At 41.3% G+C, this 19,141-nt stretch overlaps 1 protein-coding gene across 2 annotated transcripts; it reads left to right on the top strand.

The window, feature by feature from the left end:
• The first annotated feature begins 2,641 nt into the window (after nt 1–2,641).
• Nucleotides 2,642–7,197, top strand: LOC134292209 (uncharacterized). 2 transcript variants are annotated; one of them, XM_062861151.1, is made up of 2 exons: nt 2,642–3,358; nt 3,423–7,197. In XM_062861151.1, exon 2 carries the CDS (start codon nt 3,722–3,724, stop codon nt 6,068–6,070), a length of 2,349 nt encoding a protein of 782 aa, XP_062717135.1. In that variant the 5' UTR covers nt 2,642–3,358; nt 3,423–3,721; the 3' UTR covers nt 6,071–7,197. The 2 variants fall into 2 exon arrangements, with proteins under 2 accessions (XP_062717135.1, XP_062717134.1); XM_062861150.1 differs by having other exon boundaries at nt 2,642–3,639; nt 3,704–7,197.
• The last annotated feature ends 11,944 nt before the right edge of the window (nt 7,198–19,141 follow it).

The following is a 19,141-nucleotide window of genomic DNA, read 5'->3' as shown; positions in this document are numbered from 1 at the left end:
TACAAAAACCTATGATTGTTCACTCAGCTATTGACGGGTTAGGAAACACTACAGTTGAAGACATAGGGGTCAGCCCAAATGTTGAACTACGATGCCAGTTTGGAAAAACGACATTCGAATGCATTTCACAGAGTAAAAATGTCGACGACCTCAAATTTCGCAAACTAAAAATAATTGCACGGGAATTGGGTCAGCGTTTTTATGCGCTAACTACTGTTTTCTTCTTTATTGAAATTGAAAAGTGATTTAAACAAGAGATTATTTGTATGGAACAAATGCAGTTGCACTGTGCCTAAATTAAAACGATTATTCTAAGTAGAGAGTCCTCGTGAATATGCATTCGTAAATCAAATCACAATACGAATGGTAAAATGACAATATCCAAGAGGCCAACCCTCAGTTTTTATTTGCGAAAGCACCAATTGAATACTAAGGGGCTGTCCATAAACCACGTGGTCGTGAGGGGGGGGAGGGGGGTTCGGCCAATGACCATTTTGTATGGACGAAAAAAATTTTTTGTATGGACTAATGACCACGCGGGGGGGGGCGGTTGAGAAGTCCCAAAAAAATGACCACGTGGTTTATGGACAGCCCCTAAGACTCTCAGTAAGGCTGTAATATTAACAATAAAATAAGAAAACCATTGATCAGTTACAAATAAGAACTTTTTTCCCGGAGTTCGTCGCCTGGGAATGAAATCCAAAAACGATTTATCGACTAAATGCCCCCAAGGTCAAACGATCCGAATATCGATTGCTTATTGATGGGTGTCTCTGATAAATAAAAATATTTGGCAATTTACTAATCTCCAGAATACCGGTATTCCGCAATCAACCATCATTCGATCGCATGTGTTGCTGTAACCCGACACCTTGCTGGGAAAGCATAATTTAACATAAATTGCATATCATATCAGGCATTTTGTTTGCTTAACATGTTTATAATGATAGGCTTCTCTTTTCCCGCGTTTAACAGATTATCAATGGGGCTGACGGTGACGATCCCATGATGGTGACGAAGAATTGTCTGATTTCAACGGAATATTATATTTCGGATTTTATGAAGGGTCAGAAGACACACACATTGTATGAATCATTATAAAGTCCTGACTTGTAAATTTGGAAAACCTTTGATGAATTATTTTGCCGATTATTCTTATTATCATTGTTAATATAGCGCCTTGGAAATTCTCAGCAAAATGCTGGGAACTTGCCGAAGGGTGTTAGGCTCAGTAGCTCTCATAACCCGGTTTTTGCTTATTACATACTCTAATGAGTCAGAATTTGTATGTTCTATATAATGTCATCGGGATTACTCTATGTTTCTCACTGAGTAAAAAGCTCCTGAAATAAAGAAAACGTTACTAGAAAAACTACACAAAAAATATTTAAGATAATCTGGCATAGCTTGCTTCTGAAATACCTTCATGAATTTCAGAAATCTTTTAGTTATTACTCCAGAAGCAATCTCTCAAGCTCCAGAAATTTATCGAAGGATCCATTTAGAACTACATCCATGAATATTTTCAGAAATTCATCCATGGATTCCTGTAAAAAATCCACCTGGTATGTATTCAGAAGTTTCTCCAGCTTTTTCTTCTGAAAGTTTTCCAGGGAATTTTCAAGAAATTCTGCCAGACATTGCTTTGCAGAGATTTCCCTGAGAATTCTTCTAGAGGTTCCTTGTTGTGGCTCTAACAAACGAGGGGTCCATCAATTTGAGAAACCAAATCCATTTTCTTTACTTTTTTGGTGAGGACTTTCTGAAAATCGCCACCTAAAACATTTTTAAAGACAAAGTGTAAATAGTGGGCCCGTCTAAGCGAGACTTACTCCTCTAAGGATAACTGAAGGAATTAGCTCTGGAGCCTTCATCCTGACCTGTTGGAATACGTTTAAGAGAGTTCATTTACTACTCAAAAAAACTGAATCAAAACTCAAACACCACTCAACAATCCGTTGACCATTTCCAACAACGCTCCCGTTTAAAACATGAGCAAGGCTCATTGAATCACCGATACCAGCCAGTTTCAACACCAGGATGCACGCCTGCAAGCCTCATGGGAGCCCCTAATCCCCTCGTCACAGTCGAGCCCTTCCTGCCAGCGATCCGCAGCCATCCCGGTCCTGTGTACGAGTGTGGAGAGGGGGTCTTCCAAGCTCCGTTTACAGTTAGTAGTAGTTAGTACAGGGGATAGACAAAATGATCGGGACAGGCAAAATGTTGCCTTCTCAAAAAATATTCAAATAGCTGTAACTTTTCGAAAAGTGCATCAAATATTTTCAAATTTTTACTGGAAGTGGATCAACTCGTTGTGTATCAGTGGACAAAATTTGAAAAGATCGGGCTATTCTGCACGAAGTTAAAAAGATTCTAGAAAAAGGTATATTTAGCCGATAGCCAATTTTGAGCTGTTATATCTCCGGATTCAATGAACCGAATGCAATGAAATTTTGACCATTTACGACTTATATAATGAGCTCTTAAAAACGTTTGACTCAATTTGAAATTATTCACAAGAAAAAAAAATATAGCGATTTCATTTATTTTATGATTTTTTAGTAAATTGGCTTTTTTTTAATATGCATCCCATTACTTTTTCAATGAATTGCCGGCTATGCTGTTACTTTCTTTCAAAACATATTGTTCGCATACGCGAAGAGGAGTTCTGCGCCATCTATATGTGAAGTGGCAATCATCGACAACACCAACCATCGTCATTCGTCGATCATGGTGCTTTGCAGAGACAAACAACTTGATTCATCTCACTCTATCCGGTCAACCATGTTTTTGATGGAGCGACCCATTATAAAAGCCGAAGAGGATTCGTGTTCGGTCTCTTTTCCGACGACAACTCGACACCGTCACGATCGTCATCATCAGTGATCGCTACCACCCACCCGAGGTGAATTCTAATAATTTGAAATGTAACGAGAAATTAGTAGTTTATTGAATATAGAATAGTTAGAAGTAGAATTGATTAACCGAATAAAGTGTAGATGTTAGTGAAATGAACTTACCTGTAATGTGAAGAATCCCTGAGTGCCTGAAAAGAAGAGAAAGAAGAAATAAACGTGATACTTACCTTACTCTATGAACTGTGTCTCCGTTGTGCGGTGTGGTGAGAAAGAATCGAGCACAGAAAAACGTTTCAAACTGAGTTAATCGAACATTTGGTCCTTCGAGCCGGATATCGGCCGTCGAACTCCGTCCGTTCCGGTGCTCCCCGCGGTGAGCCGAACCGCCATTGCTACTACTACACCGTTCTGTACCGCTCCGCCATCGTGAGGATCACGTAGTCACGGGATTCCGCCATAGTTAAAATACGAGTACAAGGCATTCTACCGCCTTGAATAAGGTAATTAGCGCTCCATCCAACCATCTACCTTCTCGTTTGAGCTACGCGGTCTTTCGTTTTACAGACCGAGCTCGCCTTTCCGTGATCCATTGCACTACTCTAGCTGCCGTTCCATCTGGAGTACCCGAAGACATTCCCGCCACAAATTAGTGATCTACTTCTACTACTTCAACGTCCATTCCGTCCGAAGAACGTCTGGAACAACTCCTGTAACCCGCAGTAACTGTCTTCAAGAGTGCCAACAATTCCAATTTTACAAGGCATAAATTGCCTTTTCAAAGGTAATTAGATTTCCATCTCTCTCTATTCTTCCTCGTGTGATCTGCGCGGTCTTACGCTTTACAGACCACTCCAACGATCATCATGTCCACGGAACGTCGCATCAAGGGGCTCAAAGGCAGACTGAAGAGTCTCCTTGCCTCCTTCAATATCATCAAGGATTTTGCCGATAAATACCAGGAAGAAACGGGTGCAAATGAAGTTCCAGTGCGCCTGGAGAACCTCAACAAGTTGTGGGCAGACATCCAAAGGACCCAAACCGAACTTGAATCCGCCGACGAAGCATCCATCGACGAACAGATAAAGGATCGAGTTGACTTCGAGACATCCTACTACCGTGTGAAAGGCATACTCTTAGCAGCGAATAACTCCTTCGATAATCCGTCCGTCCCCGCATCACCTACTACAAACCCACAAGGCACTGTCCAGTCGTCACACGTACGTTTACCCGACGTCAAGCTTCCTGTATTTAGTGGAAACATCGACAGCTGGTTGAATTTCCACGATCTCTTTGTCTCACTAGTGCACTCTGCAGTCGAGTTGTCGAACATTCAAAAGTTCTATTACCTCCGCTCTTCCTTGTCCGGAGAAGCACTGAAGCTGGTTCAGTCAATTACCATTAGCGCTAACAACTACCTCGTCGCCTGGAATTTGCTGGTAGATCACTACCAAAACCCCTCGCGCCTAAAGCAGACCTACCTAGACTCCCTCTTCGAATTCACCACCCTGAAGCGTGAGTCAGCAGCAGATCTCCATTCGCTAGTGGAGAATTTCGAAGCCAACGTGAAGGTTCTGAAGCAACTCGGTGAGAAGACCCAGTTCTGGGATGTCATCCTGATTCGCATGCTCAGTGTCCGCCTAGATCCCACTACTCGCAGGGACTGGGAGGAATTTTCATCCAGTCAACAAGCCACGACCTTCAAAGACCTCACTACCTTCATTCAAAGAAGAGTTTCAGTGCTACAGACTATCCAGAGAAATGTTGTCGACACTCCAGCATTCCCTCAGCAACCCAAGAAATCTGTCCAGCGTCCGCTTACTTGTAATACCGCCAACCAGTATCTACATCAACGAAAATGCGTACTCTGTTCCGACCACCATCCACTGTACATGTGCGAAACCTTTTCCCAACTCACGCTAGAGGACAAGGAAGCCGAGGTCCGTCGTCATCAGCTTTGTGGCAATTGCTTGCGAAAGGGTCATCTTTCCAAGGATTGTTCGTCGTCATCCAACTGCCGCCGTTGTCAAGCTCGGCACCATACCCAGCTGTGCCCAAGTACTTCCACATCGTCAGCGTCTCAACACGTTAGTTCTCAACCGGCAAGATCGATGATACTTCCTTCAACGAGCGGTACTACAATAACCTCTGCAACCGCAACGATCACAGAGGTAGTCAGCTGTGCTTCATCTGGTCAAACCCCAAAGAGAGTCCTCCTCGCCACTGCAACTGTCTTCATCATCGACGACGATGGTACGAAACACATTGCTCGAGCCCTTCTCGACTCGGGAAGTGAATGCTCATTCATAACCGAGCGATTTGCACAGGATCTCAAAGCACAACGAAGAAGAATTTGCCTACCGATCAGTGGAATTGGTCAGACTACCACCAAAGCAACAACGAAGTTTCTCGCCTGCATGCGCTCTCGAGTTGGCGACTTCTCTACCAACGTCGAATTCGTCGTCCTACCGAAAGTCACCATCGATCTTCCTGCCACCTGCATTGATATTTCATCCTGGAATATGCCGCCCGGAATACACTTAGCCGACCCATCGTTCTGCAAAACCAGCCAAGTGGACATCGTCATCGGAGCTGAAATCTTTTTCGAACTCTTCCGCGTCCCTGGTCACATTCCGCTCGGTGACAATCTACCAGTGCTGGTGAATTCTGCCCTTGGATGGGTAGTATGTGGAAAAGCAGATGTCAACTCTTCAACGCCTGTCGTAGTTCATTTTGCAACCACCACATCGCGCCCACTCCCTGAAGCAATTCGCGAGGACGCTTTCCAAACTGCCCAGGACGGAAACTCACGATTTTCGTATCGCCAATTTCGCAACGACCTTCATCCACCCAAATCATCTTCGCCTTCGGAAACGCAGCAGTTAGTTTCTACACCAACGAAAGGGGAAAGTTCATCTCATGCACTCGGAGTCAACATTCACCGTATCAATCATCTCGCCCAGCGAACGGAGCTGGCACCTCGTCCCAACATCAACAACAAGCAACTCAACCACCTACGCCCGTCAACGTCATCGGTTACAACGAAAAGCTACATCGCTGCATCTACAACAACACTCGAGTCGTCTAATGCTTCGATGAACCAACCATCATCCTCAAGCGCTCTGTTGGCTGAATCAAAATGCCGATGTTGTGCTCTAATTAGTTTCCGAAATCCATTGTCACCTCAACCGAATCACTTCACTCGCCAATCCTGAAGTCAGCTCACAGGGGCCAGATCGAACAAACCAATCGTCCCATTGATGTCTGGTCTAGTAACATCGACGGGAAAATCATCAATGAGCCACCACCTTTTCGGAAGTCCAATTGTGCAACATCATCGTCGATCTAATCCAGCATTGGTCATCAACGTCAAAATTCGCATCGCTTTCGCTTCGCCACTTGCATCCAAATCAGAATACGCTGCCATCGACTTTCGAACCAATCTACTATCCGAACTCTCATATCCAAACATCGCTCGAAGACACCAACTATAACATTCTCCGCTAGAAACCAATATTCCTTCTGCTGATCCATTCCGGCTGTACCTAAAATGAATTTAAAGGCTTTTATTATTAGAAGATCAGGTAAGAACCTGTCCAATCTCATAATTTGCGTCGTAACCCGCTACCGGGTCTTATCTTGTTCCATGTTTACTATCGTCACCGTCGTCAATCATCGAGATCGATACCGAACCGAGACGAGAGGCAACGAATGTTGACAACCATTGATTCCGAAACGTCACCATTTCATCGACATGACCGAAACCATCTTGGGCGAATCAACTGCCAGAAATGCTATTTCTGAGGGGCCAGTATGTTCGCATACGCGAAGAGGAGTTCTGCGCCATCTATATGTGAAGTGGCAATCATCGACAACACCAACCATCGTCATTCGTCGATCATGGTGCTTTGCAGAGACAAACAACTTGATTCATCTCACTCTATCCGGTCAACCATGTTTTTGATGGAGCGACCCATTATAAAAGCCGAAGAGGATTCGTGTTCGGTCTCTTTTCCGACGACAACTCGACACCGTCACGATCGTCATCATCAGTGATCGCTACCACCCACCCGAGGTGAATTCTAATAATTTGAAATGTAACGAGAAATTAGTAGTTTATTGAATATAGAATAGTTAGAAGTAGAATTGATTAACCGAATAAAGTGTAGATGTTAGTGAAATGAACTTACCTGTAATGTGAAGAATCCCTGAGTGCCTGAAAAGAAGAGAAAGAAGAAATAAACGTGATACTTACCTTACTCTATGAACTGTGTCTCCGTTGTGCGGTGTGGTGAGAAAGAATCGAGCACAGAAAAACGTTTCAAACTGAGTTAATCGAACACATATTTATATTCAAGACAATTAGAGGGAATATAAATGAACTATAATTAGCATCTTGAATTTTGAAACGATGTTGAAATTTAAGAAAATTTGGTGATTTATTAGAAAAATAATCTAATCGTTATAATTTTCTTCCGTGCTAAGAATTTTAAGTTAAGTTAAAAGTTTTCCAAAGCTCATTATATAAGTCATATATGGTCAAAATTTCATTGCATTCAGTTCATTGAATCCGGAGATATAACAGCTCAAAGTTGGCTATCGGATAAATATACCTTTTTCTAGAATCTTTATAACTTCGTGCAGAATAGCCCGATCTTTACCAAATTTTGTCCACTGATACACAACTAGTTGATCCTCTTTCAGTAAAAATTTGAGAATATTTGATGCACTTTTCGAAAAGTTACAGCTATTTGAATATTTTTTGAGAAGGGAAAATTTTGCCTGTCCCGATCATTTTGTCTATCCCCTGTAGTTATTCACAAATAGAGCGCGAAACTCGTTCGTTTTTTTTATTAAATATCGGTCACAGAAGTGGGAAGAATCCAGAATAGATTAAATGCATTGGTCAATTACCTTCTGGAAAAACGAAGTTGCGGGAAATGAGATACACAATTATTTTGGATATCTTGTTTCAAATTCGTCACTTGGACAGAGTGGCTATGTTAGAGAATATTAATTTTCAACAACCTAAACCCCATGTATGTACCTAATTAGAACTAGAGAAAAATTCGTTCCAATGTTGTAGGACTTCACTACAAATAACTATATTGTACTGAAATTTCATGTGGAATACTGATTCGGATATAAATCATTAATATTTATTTAAGACTGACTGATTCGGAAGGAGAACGATACCAGGAATAAAAATCTATCAAGAATTTAAAAAGGTCACCAAGCCAGAGCCAAGTTTACAGAATGTGTTTGTTGCTGAGCAAGTTGAGGTTGCTGATGACAAAGTTGTGACCATTGGTACAAAATCATTCGGGTTTTCGACGTCGTCTGCATTTTCCATTCCTTTTGTTTCGTCATTACAAATAATGGCGGCTATCATGTACCTAAAATTCAAGAAAATGCTGTAAAATATTAAATTTGTACTAAAAAGCTGAAGGAAAAACTTGAAAACATCAACAGTGAAAATTTTTGACATTCTAGTGGCGTTGAACTGAAATTTTTGGCTACTCTGATGACCTCTGATGCTGCAAGGGCTGTCGGCAAGAATTGTCAGAATGGAATCACCCCTCATCATAGCGTAAAAAGCTCGATACTACCTAGCAACATCCGACGGCTGCTACGATGTTGTAGTACTGACCGAAACCTGGCTTGATCCCCGAACCACATCCAGTTCGGTCCCGATTGCGAAGTATTTCGCTGCGACCGGAGCCCCAGAAACAGCCGCAAACTACGATGAGGGGTGATTCATTTTTGACAGATCTTGTCGACAGCCCATACAGCATCAAAGCAGCCAAAAATTTCAGTTCAATGCTCACAAGATGTCAAAAATTTTCACCTTGAACTTTCGCAAAGCTTGTTATTTGAATATATTTAACATTAAATGGAATTATAAAATTATTTCTTTTTTAGGCTGTGATCGTGTTCCATCTAGGTGTAACAAATAATCACGAGTGAACATTGAGCAGCTGGTATAATGGTTGTAAATGTTTCAAAACATTTCCTGCCTCAGTTCCGGAGCCTGTAATGGACCAAGCTCGGTTCAGAGTTCATAATTTTTGAAGTTTTAACTCATAAAATCCAAAACATTATGCAAGCCATCCACTTTACGGATTGATATCAATATTTCTGACAAAATAATGGTTATTCATTTCGATCTTAGTTGGATTTCCGTGGGAGTCCTTCAAGTGCTTCCTGATGGAAATTATAAAAATGGTCACGAATTAGCTCCTCCCGTTTTACCACCCAACTTCACATAAGGACTCGTCCATAAATTTAATGAGCCGGCGGTGGTGGTTCTGACATAGGTTCTTGACTAATTTCGGAAACATGATGGTATGGACAAACGCGTACAATGGAAAGAGGGGGAGGGGGGGTTCATAGATTACCCAAAATGACCTCTGTCTAAGATGGCACATTCGCCACACCTAATTGACTAATGAAATTAGATTTATTGGATCATAATTCCCTACTTTTGGAATAAAAGATTAAAGTTGTCCGGGGTGTCCGGGGGTCATGGAACTCAATGACGAAAACACTTGAAAGGGTTTTTCACTGTGATAAGAGGTAGAATTGATCGGTTTTCAATATCAATCCCCAATGTCTCAAGATCCTCTGACATTACTGAACCGTTATATTGAGTTATTTCCTTCCTGCAAAGAATAAAATGCATTAAAAATTCCAAATAACACTAAAACCCCAAAAACTGTTGCATTTCTTACAACAATAACGACGGTTACAATGGTAACGTTGCTATGTGAAAACTTTTGACAATTCGAGAGCAGTGAACTGAAATTTTCAGCTACTGTGATGCTGCAAGGGCTGTCGGCAAGATCTGTCAAATATGAATCACCCCTCATCGTAGCGTAAAAAGCTGGATACGGTGCTTTCAAACTCCTCGATTGTTACAGTACCGCTACGCTAAGACAGATTAATCAAGTGACTAATGAAAACAATCGCTGCTTGGATTTATGTTTCGTTAGCGCTCAAGACGAAGCTCCAGTTATTATCGAGGCTCCGTCACCTTTGGTCAAGGATGTCAATCACCACAAAGCGTTAGTTATCACACTCCATGATCACCAGATTAGCTTGGCGCAATCGATTAGTTCGGTTTTTTACGATTTTCGTAAAGCCGACCATCCGAGCATTACCGAATACCTGGCAGCTATTGACTGGAATGATGTTCTCAATGAACGTGACGTGGACATTGCAGCGCGGACTCTCTCGCACATTCTGGGACATATCGTCGATAGACATGTACCTAAAAAGATTCGCGCCAACAATGACCATCCATGGATAACTCGCGATCTGCGCAGGATGAAGACAACAAAACGAGTAGCACTTAAGCGTTATTCGAAATACCGGACCTTCTCTCTCCGTGAGCACTATACCAGATTGAACTCGGCGTACAAGGTCGCTAGTCGTCTGTGTTTTAATCGATATCATCGCAAAATTCAGCAAAATCTGAAGTCCAAACCGCAGGAGTTTTGGAGGTTCGTGAATGAGAAGAGGAAAGAATCTGGTCTTCCTACGACGATGACTTTGGACGAAAAGGTGGCATCCACACCAGACACTATTTGCCAGCTTTTTGCAGAAAAATTCTCCAGCATTTTCTGCAATGAAACTCTTCCGGCAGCGCGTGTTGCTGAGGCAGCAAATAATGTTCCTTTGGTAGAGGACACTTGGGCCAACTTTGTTGTCGATGCGACAATGATTTGCGATGCGGTTGCGCGGTTAAAAACATCCACGAAACCCGGGCCGGATGAAATTCCTTCTGATTTTCTGAAAAAGCACATTGAAAGTTTGCTGATTCCCATACTGCACGTGTTTAATCTCTCGTTGTCCAATGGAGTGTTCCCATCAATTTGGAAGACGTCTACGATGTTTCCTGTGTATAAGAAAGACGACCGGCAAAATGTCAACAACTATCGGGGTATTTCGTGTCTATGCGCAATCTCTAAACTGTTTGAATTAGTTTTGATGGACCCACTGCTGTCTCATTGTAAACAATACCTGAACGAAACGCAACACGGATTCATCCCGGGCAGATCCACCACTACTAATCTCCTGTGCCTTACATCTGATATTGCTGACAGCTTTGCCGACAAAATCACAGACAGATATTATCTATACTGACTTGTCCGCGGCCTTCGACAAAATTAACCACGCCATCGCAACCGCTAAATTAGAGAGACTCGGCTTAACCGGCAACCTTCTGCGTTGGTTTGAATCGTATCTTACTATGCGTAAACCAAGCGTCTCCGTAGGCGATTGCCAATCCACCGAGTTCTTGGCAACAACCGGAATTCCCCAAGGAAGTCACCTAGGGCCTCTGATTTTCCTACTCTATTTTAATGACGTGAACCGCATGCTGCGATGTCCTCGGCTGTCATACGTGGACGATATGAAGCTTTACCATTTAATCCGTTCCATCTCATGGTGCGCATTAAATCGGATGGTTGTGAAACCAAGTAAATGTTCGGTGACCTCGTTCTCCCGAATAAGCCAACCAATTCAGTTCAACTACAAGCTCCGTGACGCAACAATCCAACGCATCGATCAAGTGAAAGATCTTCGAGTAATCCTGGATACTAAGCTTACGTTTAAGCACCATGTCGCATATATCGTTGACAAAGCGTCTAGGACCTTAGGATTCATTTTTCGCATCGCCAAGGACTTCACCGACGTTTACTGTTTAAAATCCCTGTATTGCTCCTTGGTCCGTTTAACCCTCGAATACTGCTCTGCTGTTTGGTATCCGCATTATCAGAATGGTTCTGACCGAATCGAATCAGTGCAGCATCGTTTCATCCGCTATGCGCTCCGTCTGCTTCCATGGCGTGATCCGCTCCGGTTACCAAGCTACAGCAATCGATGTCAGTTGATTCGACTCGAAACTCTCCAATCGCGCAGGGATATGGCAAAGGCTATGCTTATTGCCGACACTTTGCAGGGAAGAGTCGATTGCCCTGCCATTCTGGAAGCGGTTGACTTGAACGTTCGTCCTAGGGCCCTTTGGAGCAACGCGATGCTTAGATTGCCTTTCCGACGAACCAATTACGGTCAACACACGTCGCTGATTGGATTGGAACGTGCGTTCAACAGAGTTGGCCACCTTTTCGACTTCCACATATCCCGCCAAACGATGCACCAAATATTCCGCAGATATTTTACGAACAATAACGAACTGTGATTTTATATGTTTTTTGTTACGGCATTTGACTTTTTCGCATTTTTGTTCGTATTTCAAATGCAGTTTTGTTTTTAGTTTTTATAGTTATGTATTAGTTATAAGAGGCCATAATTGGGGCATAAGATGTTTGTTGATGTTAATAATAAATAAATAAATAAATAAATAAATAACTCCCATGAATTGGATCAAAAATTCTTTCAGGAATTAATTCAGAAATATTTCCTAGGCATTTCCACAAAACTTCCTTTAGCAATAACTCGAGAGTTTTTTTATAAGGATCTTTACAGAAGCTTATCTAGACGTAGACATGTCTTCCAGAATTCCTTTTAAAATATGTCCAGAGGACGCTCCAGGAATACTTTATGACAATCTTCCCTGATATTTTTTTTCTACATGAATTTATCTGAGGTTTTTATCCTGTAAACGAAATTTCTCCAGGAAGTACCTTTAAAATTCCCCAATTAACTTTTCTGGGAATTCCCAAGCGTTTTTCAAGGAGTTTTTTTTTCAAATTTTTCTTCGGGAAGATTTTTAGAAATTCTTTCCGGGATTTCTTTAAAAATTTTCTCCGGAGATTCTTACTTCGGAACTTTTACATGGATAGTACTTGAAATTTCTTCATGGATTCTATCAGAAATTCATTCTCGCATTTCTTCTGAAATCCCATAAAAAATACAGAAGCTCCGAATCTTCGTGAAAAATCTCTTGGAATTCTATCTTTTCAAGAAATCTTTGGTGCCAGGACCCGTGGCGCAAGTTTTTAAGCAAATGGTCATGAGTTAGATCCCAGCCTCGGCACTTTCGCCATTTGTTTTTTTCTCCTTTAGAGCAGCTGAAACTGACCCTTTTCTGAGTCCATGGCTTAAACGACACGGCTATTTGGACATCGCCGAACTGCAGCTCATAATGGACCCCCAATTGGACTGGAAAAGGAACAACCAACAGCCACACTTCAACATCCTTGTGCTCATCATTCTACCATGATAGGGTACAGTGAAAGCAGCGCGAAAGCAATCAATTCGATAGTAGAACGATAGAATACATTAAGGCGCTGTACAAAAGTGGAAGTGCAGCAGCCAATTGAAATCGCTCACGTAGTGCCCTAGAGCATAGACGACCGTACAATTCATAGTTGCTACTCCGTGATTGACCAGAACAATCGAAATTGCACAACGAACTAACAAACGGAGCTTGGGAATAGCTACCGCTCTAAATGTGTTCGAGAATTCCAAACTTTATTAGGTCAATACCGGCACCGGCCACGTCCTTACGGTCATCGAGGAAGAGAATAAGGAATGTAAGTGTGACGTACGTTGCTACTAGAGACCGAGATCACCTCATCTTCTCCACGATTGTCACGGGAGGAGTTTTTGTTAGTGGGGAAGGAAAAGTCACATGATCTGGATTCACTTTGTGTTTCATGCAACTTTTTAGCTTAGCTGTAGACTAAGGTGGCCCACACTTATATGAAAAACAAAAATTTCGAAAAATGCCAAGTCTTACCTCCTAAATCAGTTGTTTTGGACTCTCAGAAGCTACGTTCAAAATTTGAGCAAACTTGGTTGGCCCTAAGGGAGCGCTCAAAACGCTTGAAGTTTGTATAGGAAAACTGGACCAAATGTATGCAGAAATTTTAGGTTTTCGAATTTTGCCGCTAGGTGGCGCTGTAAGCGTTCAATAAATAAACCCTTTGGCATTATTGTAGGTGACTATATGTCAAAGAACTTTGTCGAAGATCGCAAAGTAATCCAACGTCTGTGAAAAAAGTTATACCCTAGGACGATGTCCATGTCCGCCTTCTAATCGCAAACACAGTTCCGTACATTATGAAGTTGGATTTTTTCTAACCTGTACGTGAGCTCTTCGCAAATGCTGGTACTCCAGGCGTTCTAGGTAAAATACTGAAATCTATTACTTAAGTGTTTTCCCTTTTTCTGCTCATATTATGAAAAATGAATGAAGAAAGAAACGCGTCCATATTGTGCAAGCTGACTGTCAACTGATGATGCTGAAGTTGAAAAACCGGCTCTTGACCCACAACCAGCACATTCTAGGGATAGAAGTTACTTGGCAGATGCTATGACGGTAGTGTTCTCAATGGGATCTGAATTTTGCCGTGCCACAAGACCATGGCCGTGCGCTAAAAGGGAGAGGGGTTAACACAACCCGCATCCTCGCTTTCTGCGTACGAGAAGGCACTCTCACCACTAGTGGATTCTGGGTTTTTCCTTTGAAAATGTGTTAAACATAGTATACCGCATTTAGTTCACCACTGGACTGCGAACTGCGACTTCATAAGTGCGAAAACGTAAATAAAAGTGCGCGATTGCATCAAATTAGGTTGATGTCTTCAGCGCACTATTTCTTCAATCTATGGTGAACAAGTGCTCTGAAGACACCGAGTTGATTTGATGCAATCGCGCACTTTTATTAGCGTTTTCGCACTCGTGAAAACTAGTGCGATAGTCCAGTGGTGAACTAAATGCGCTATATTACTAATGACAATCATCTCTATTTCATATGGCAGATAAGTTGTTCGTTTGAGTCGATCTGCCGGCCAAATCGGACGTTTTGATTATTCCATTAATTTGTAAATCTATAATTAGTAGGTCGTTAAGCAGCGTGATAATTTTCTGCCTTTTTCAACTATCTCCCATCCAACTTTCTGCATCGAAAACCAGCTCCAGCTGGGTGGTCTTCGGTTTAGAACAGTACAGCCCAATACCGATACTAGCTAGGTTAGTAACCTTTTGTTTCCTTATGCCAGCAGATGTTCTTCTCACCAGTCAGCCCCCAAAGCGAACAAAGACATCTCTCACGACGACCTTTAGTTCTGCCCCAATAAGCATTCGGCTTCGCGGATTATCGACAATTAATCGTCCCCATAAACCACATTTTACGAGCGCGGTACCCAGTGGGATCTGTTCTCCGACCTACGCGAAGTGCTTCCCAGTTCCAAGCATCCAGCTGTTTCCACTTGATCGGAGCGGATTATGTTCTCGGAAAAGGTAATGTCAAAGCACGTAGAACAGAACGTACCGCACAGATTTGGAATAAATTTTACTCGCAGTTGGGCGGAGAAAAACGTGACCAAGGAACGCTAAGACGCATCTCAGATTTTTGACAATGGCACTCTTGCGCACCTGACGGGAATAAGTGATGTCGGTGGAGTCTGCGGTTTGCTTTCAAGTGAAGAGAGAGATTATCGTTTAAGTTCAGTTCTTATCCCATTTAGGTTGTTCTTAGCTGAGTCATAGCTTTCAGTGCAGGTCACGTCGTCGCGTCGTCTTGTCGCCACTAAGGGACGATTTATTGGTGACAGACTCATTATTTCGCGGGGAACGTGGACTGGACATGAATATAATTGGATTCATGTGGAGATGAGTAGAAAACTGGCAGTAGGAGGGATTGGGATAATTGGTTGAACTCGTCTTTTGTCTTTGGATTCTATTGAACACAGCAGTGTCACCAGGTTTTCATGTTAGGACAGAATCTATAGCCTATACAGGAATAAGCTTGAGCTTAATTGACTACTAAGAGCTGCTACTGACGGATTTCGCGCCAACTCGAACAAATGTTGGCAGCACCCTCTCAGATTACAACGAAACTTTCTTGGTGTGTAGACCTTGCCCAGATAAGCCACTTTGCATACTCATTTTTCTAATTTTTTTTCTCGACTGACTTTTGAAAAGGGCTAAACTTTTTGTATGGATTTTTTTAAAAATGTTTTAATCAAAAAATGACTACTCCTACAAAAAAGTGTTGTATGGGTGATTATCACAAAATAAGTCAAATTTTAAGAAAAAAATACTGAAAAAAATCCAAAATGAGCCCTACACTGAAAAAAATCATTTCTAAAAATTCAAAGTTGATTTTAAAAAAAAACACCATTTTTGATTTTGAAGAAATTTTGTCTCAAGACAGGTAATTATGTTCCCTACCAACCGTCCATACATCACAAGATGGGCACTTTTAAGGAAAAAAAAGTTTTTCTAACAAAAACTTTTTCTTGTTCGAATGATTTTTTTTCCAGTGTATTTTGTTATCAACAATAAAACCAGTGAAGGCCATAACAATCCCAGAATCCAATGAAACTCAATTTTCTAGGAGATTTTGTGTTATTTATTCAATCATTTGGAAGGGTTTTTCTATACATAAAAAACTTCAAAATATTACAAATGTATTTTCTTAGGAAATGTAATGTTTGATCGCAATATGTATTGAAGTGCACTTTTAAATATACAATCTATATATATAAAAATGAATTTCTGTCTGTCTGTCTGTCTGTCTGTCTGTCTGTCTGTCTGTCTGTCTGTCTGTCTGTCTGTCTGACCGCTATGGATTTGAAAACTACTGGACCGATCGGTTTAAAATTTTGTATGTGGGTATTTTCGGAGCCGGGGAAGGTTCTTAGCTTGGTGCGGGACCTCTCCGGTCTCTGGAACGGGGGGCTCCCATACAGATGACTTCGCCGGGGACGTCCCTATGGAGCTGCATGACAAAAACACAGTAGGCAGGCAGTACGACGTTTGCCGGGACAGCTAGTTATTTATAATTATGAATTTTTCAAATATATATATATGTGTCTTAGAGCCAATTTCAAACATGTTCTTTTCTATTTTTTTCCGATCATACTAAATATTTTTGGTTCATCTTCTGAATTAGAATACCTGTTTGCCTTTACTTTGTCGCCAGGAATAGGCAAAAAACTATGGAATTTCTGAGTGCCTGGTATTGTTTTGGCGTTATTATATGTTTCTTCGAGATCTTCTGACATTTTAATGTACTGTTCAGTGAATACGTAACAGGAATTTAATTTAGTTATGTTTTTATCTGTCTGTACAACTGCCCAGTTATATAACTCTCGTGGAGTTGTTATGGTATTTCCATAATCTCGAGCAAGACTTGCTCTCTTTGCCATTCGCTTGAGAGTGCCACCAATAGCATCACATGGACCTTTACCGTGGGACGTTGCAAAAAAAAAAATGCCATTCTGCTCTTAATGCATGCTTTGACTGGAATCTACACAGACTAGCAAAGTTCTTCTTATTTTTGTATTGTGATGCTGCCCCATCAGACATAAAATAAATTTTAGAAAAGTTCGTTAATTGTTTCATAAAATCTATCATTTTTGAGATGAACAACTGGACCGCAACTGTATCGTGAGCCATTACTTCCGATATGATAATGAAGCTAACATTTACAAGTTTATTATCTTTCATATAGTAAATTTCAAATGGGTGTATTGTTGCTTGCGAGTTGTTCCAATGATATCCTTGAGCAGCGTTTTGAATTATGAAAGAATAGTTTTCAGAGAAATCACAAATCGCAAGAATTTCATCATCCTTTAATGTATCTTTTTTATTTCTGAGAAATGATGATTGTTGTTTATGAATAAAGTCGTGTGTTATAAGTTTGTCAATTTTATCAACAAGATACGGAACAAATTCATCAACAGGTTTAATAATCGTTTCTAAATTACAGCGATCAGTATTCAACCACTGCTGAAATATAATCTCTTCTTTGTCATTTGATTCTAATATCAATGTAAGTTCCTCTTCAATGTGTTCATTACAAGCACACTTTTCACAAGCACGGAAAAAGCTGCTATAACAACATTCCATCCTCTCTCGATGTACAATAGTATTCGGTCATCATCTACATCCGATCCAAACCTAGCTACAGTGTTTCCAAAAAAACAGTGTTCCGCCGACAGAATTAGACCATACTCATACAAGATTCGTACCAAACCACCCCCACATGATATGCACCATCCAACCAGCTGTAACCCTCTCGAAACTGACACACCGAAACAAGATTTTCATTTTTTGAACAAAGTTGATTAGAATCGAGCCCTGAAGAAGGTCCGATCCAAGGACCGAAACGTCGGCGAAGATTAAGTAGAATCAACGCTTTCATTCAAGACTGCACAGCCGAAAAAACAAATTTCATTATTGAAAATATGAACACCCCTTTAAATCATATCAGTGACATTATTGTGCAGTAGTTCAGTAAAGACATTTAGGAGCTAGCGAGAAGGTACCTTCAGTAAATGAGCAAATCGTGCTCACTAATTTTATCAACGAATTTGTAAGTTAATTATTGTATACAGGGTGACTGGTAATTCGTGTTACACCCGAAAGGAGGTGAAAGTAGACCATATTTGCAGCAAAAAATTGTTCTACAGGTAGGTCCGGAAATCACTGCTAAGTGAGTTATTCAAAATTTAGTGTTATTAAATTACCCCATCTTTAAACACCTCTAACTCAGAAACTATGAACCGTATCATCAATCTTAGCGCATGGATAGAAAGCTTAAAGCTTTGTCTTTTAATGCTCTTTGGGCAGGTAAATGATAAAAAGTCATTTAAGTGCAGAAATTTTGACTTTTATGTAAAAAAGTGCCTAAAAATGTACCCCATTTTCACCTTTTTTGATAGTTTACTCGTGAAAAACGTGATAAATGTGAGGAATGTTCTTCTACAAAACATTCGATACGCTACCAAACTGTCCTTTGGAGCAACATTGTATCTTTCATAGTTTTGTCACAATCTTGAATTCAAAATTTTATGAAATTAATCAATGTTTTTATTGCAATACTGTCTGGCAACCCTACACGTTTACTTGCTGTTGGTCGTCGTGCGCATGGCAACGAAGTCCAGCGTCGCGGCGGCGGTCATCGTTTGACAGAGGCAACAGTGAACGGCAAATTGCGCGCAATGTTTATGAATCAATCTCAAGGCATCCTTTTCTGTGGGTGAAGATTCAATTCGCCTAGATGCCATGGCATGCATACACCCACACCCACTCACTGGTGGAATTTAGCGAGATCATACCGCTGGGTGGCACCGTTTTAAGGGATATTCAAACCTACGGGCCGGGACTGGGTCCTGGCAGGGGTCGCGGCCGAGACTCGATAGGGCTTTTGTCGCTTCGTTCGCACTGCACACAATGCTCACCGGGCTATAGCGCCTGCACACCAGCAATTTATGTTGCGCGAACGCACGCACAGTACGAAGCGGTTGTCATTTATTTTTGTTTTTGTTTCTTTGCACTGTCTCCAGTGTGTGTGATGTACATTCATC

Source organism: Aedes albopictus, chromosome 3, assembly GCF_035046485.1.
Source record: "Aedes albopictus strain Foshan chromosome 3, AalbF5, whole genome shotgun sequence".
Lineage (NCBI taxonomy): Eukaryota > Metazoa > Arthropoda > Insecta > Diptera > Culicidae > Aedes > Aedes albopictus.
This window is presented reverse-complemented; position numbering and strand designations above follow the sequence as displayed.

What these genes read in the sequence shown, in the direction of transcription:
- LOC134292209 (XM_062861151.1), top strand. Translation starts at nt 3,722, where the DNA reads ATGTCCACGGAACGTCGCATCAAGGGGCTCAAAGGCAGACTGAAGAGT.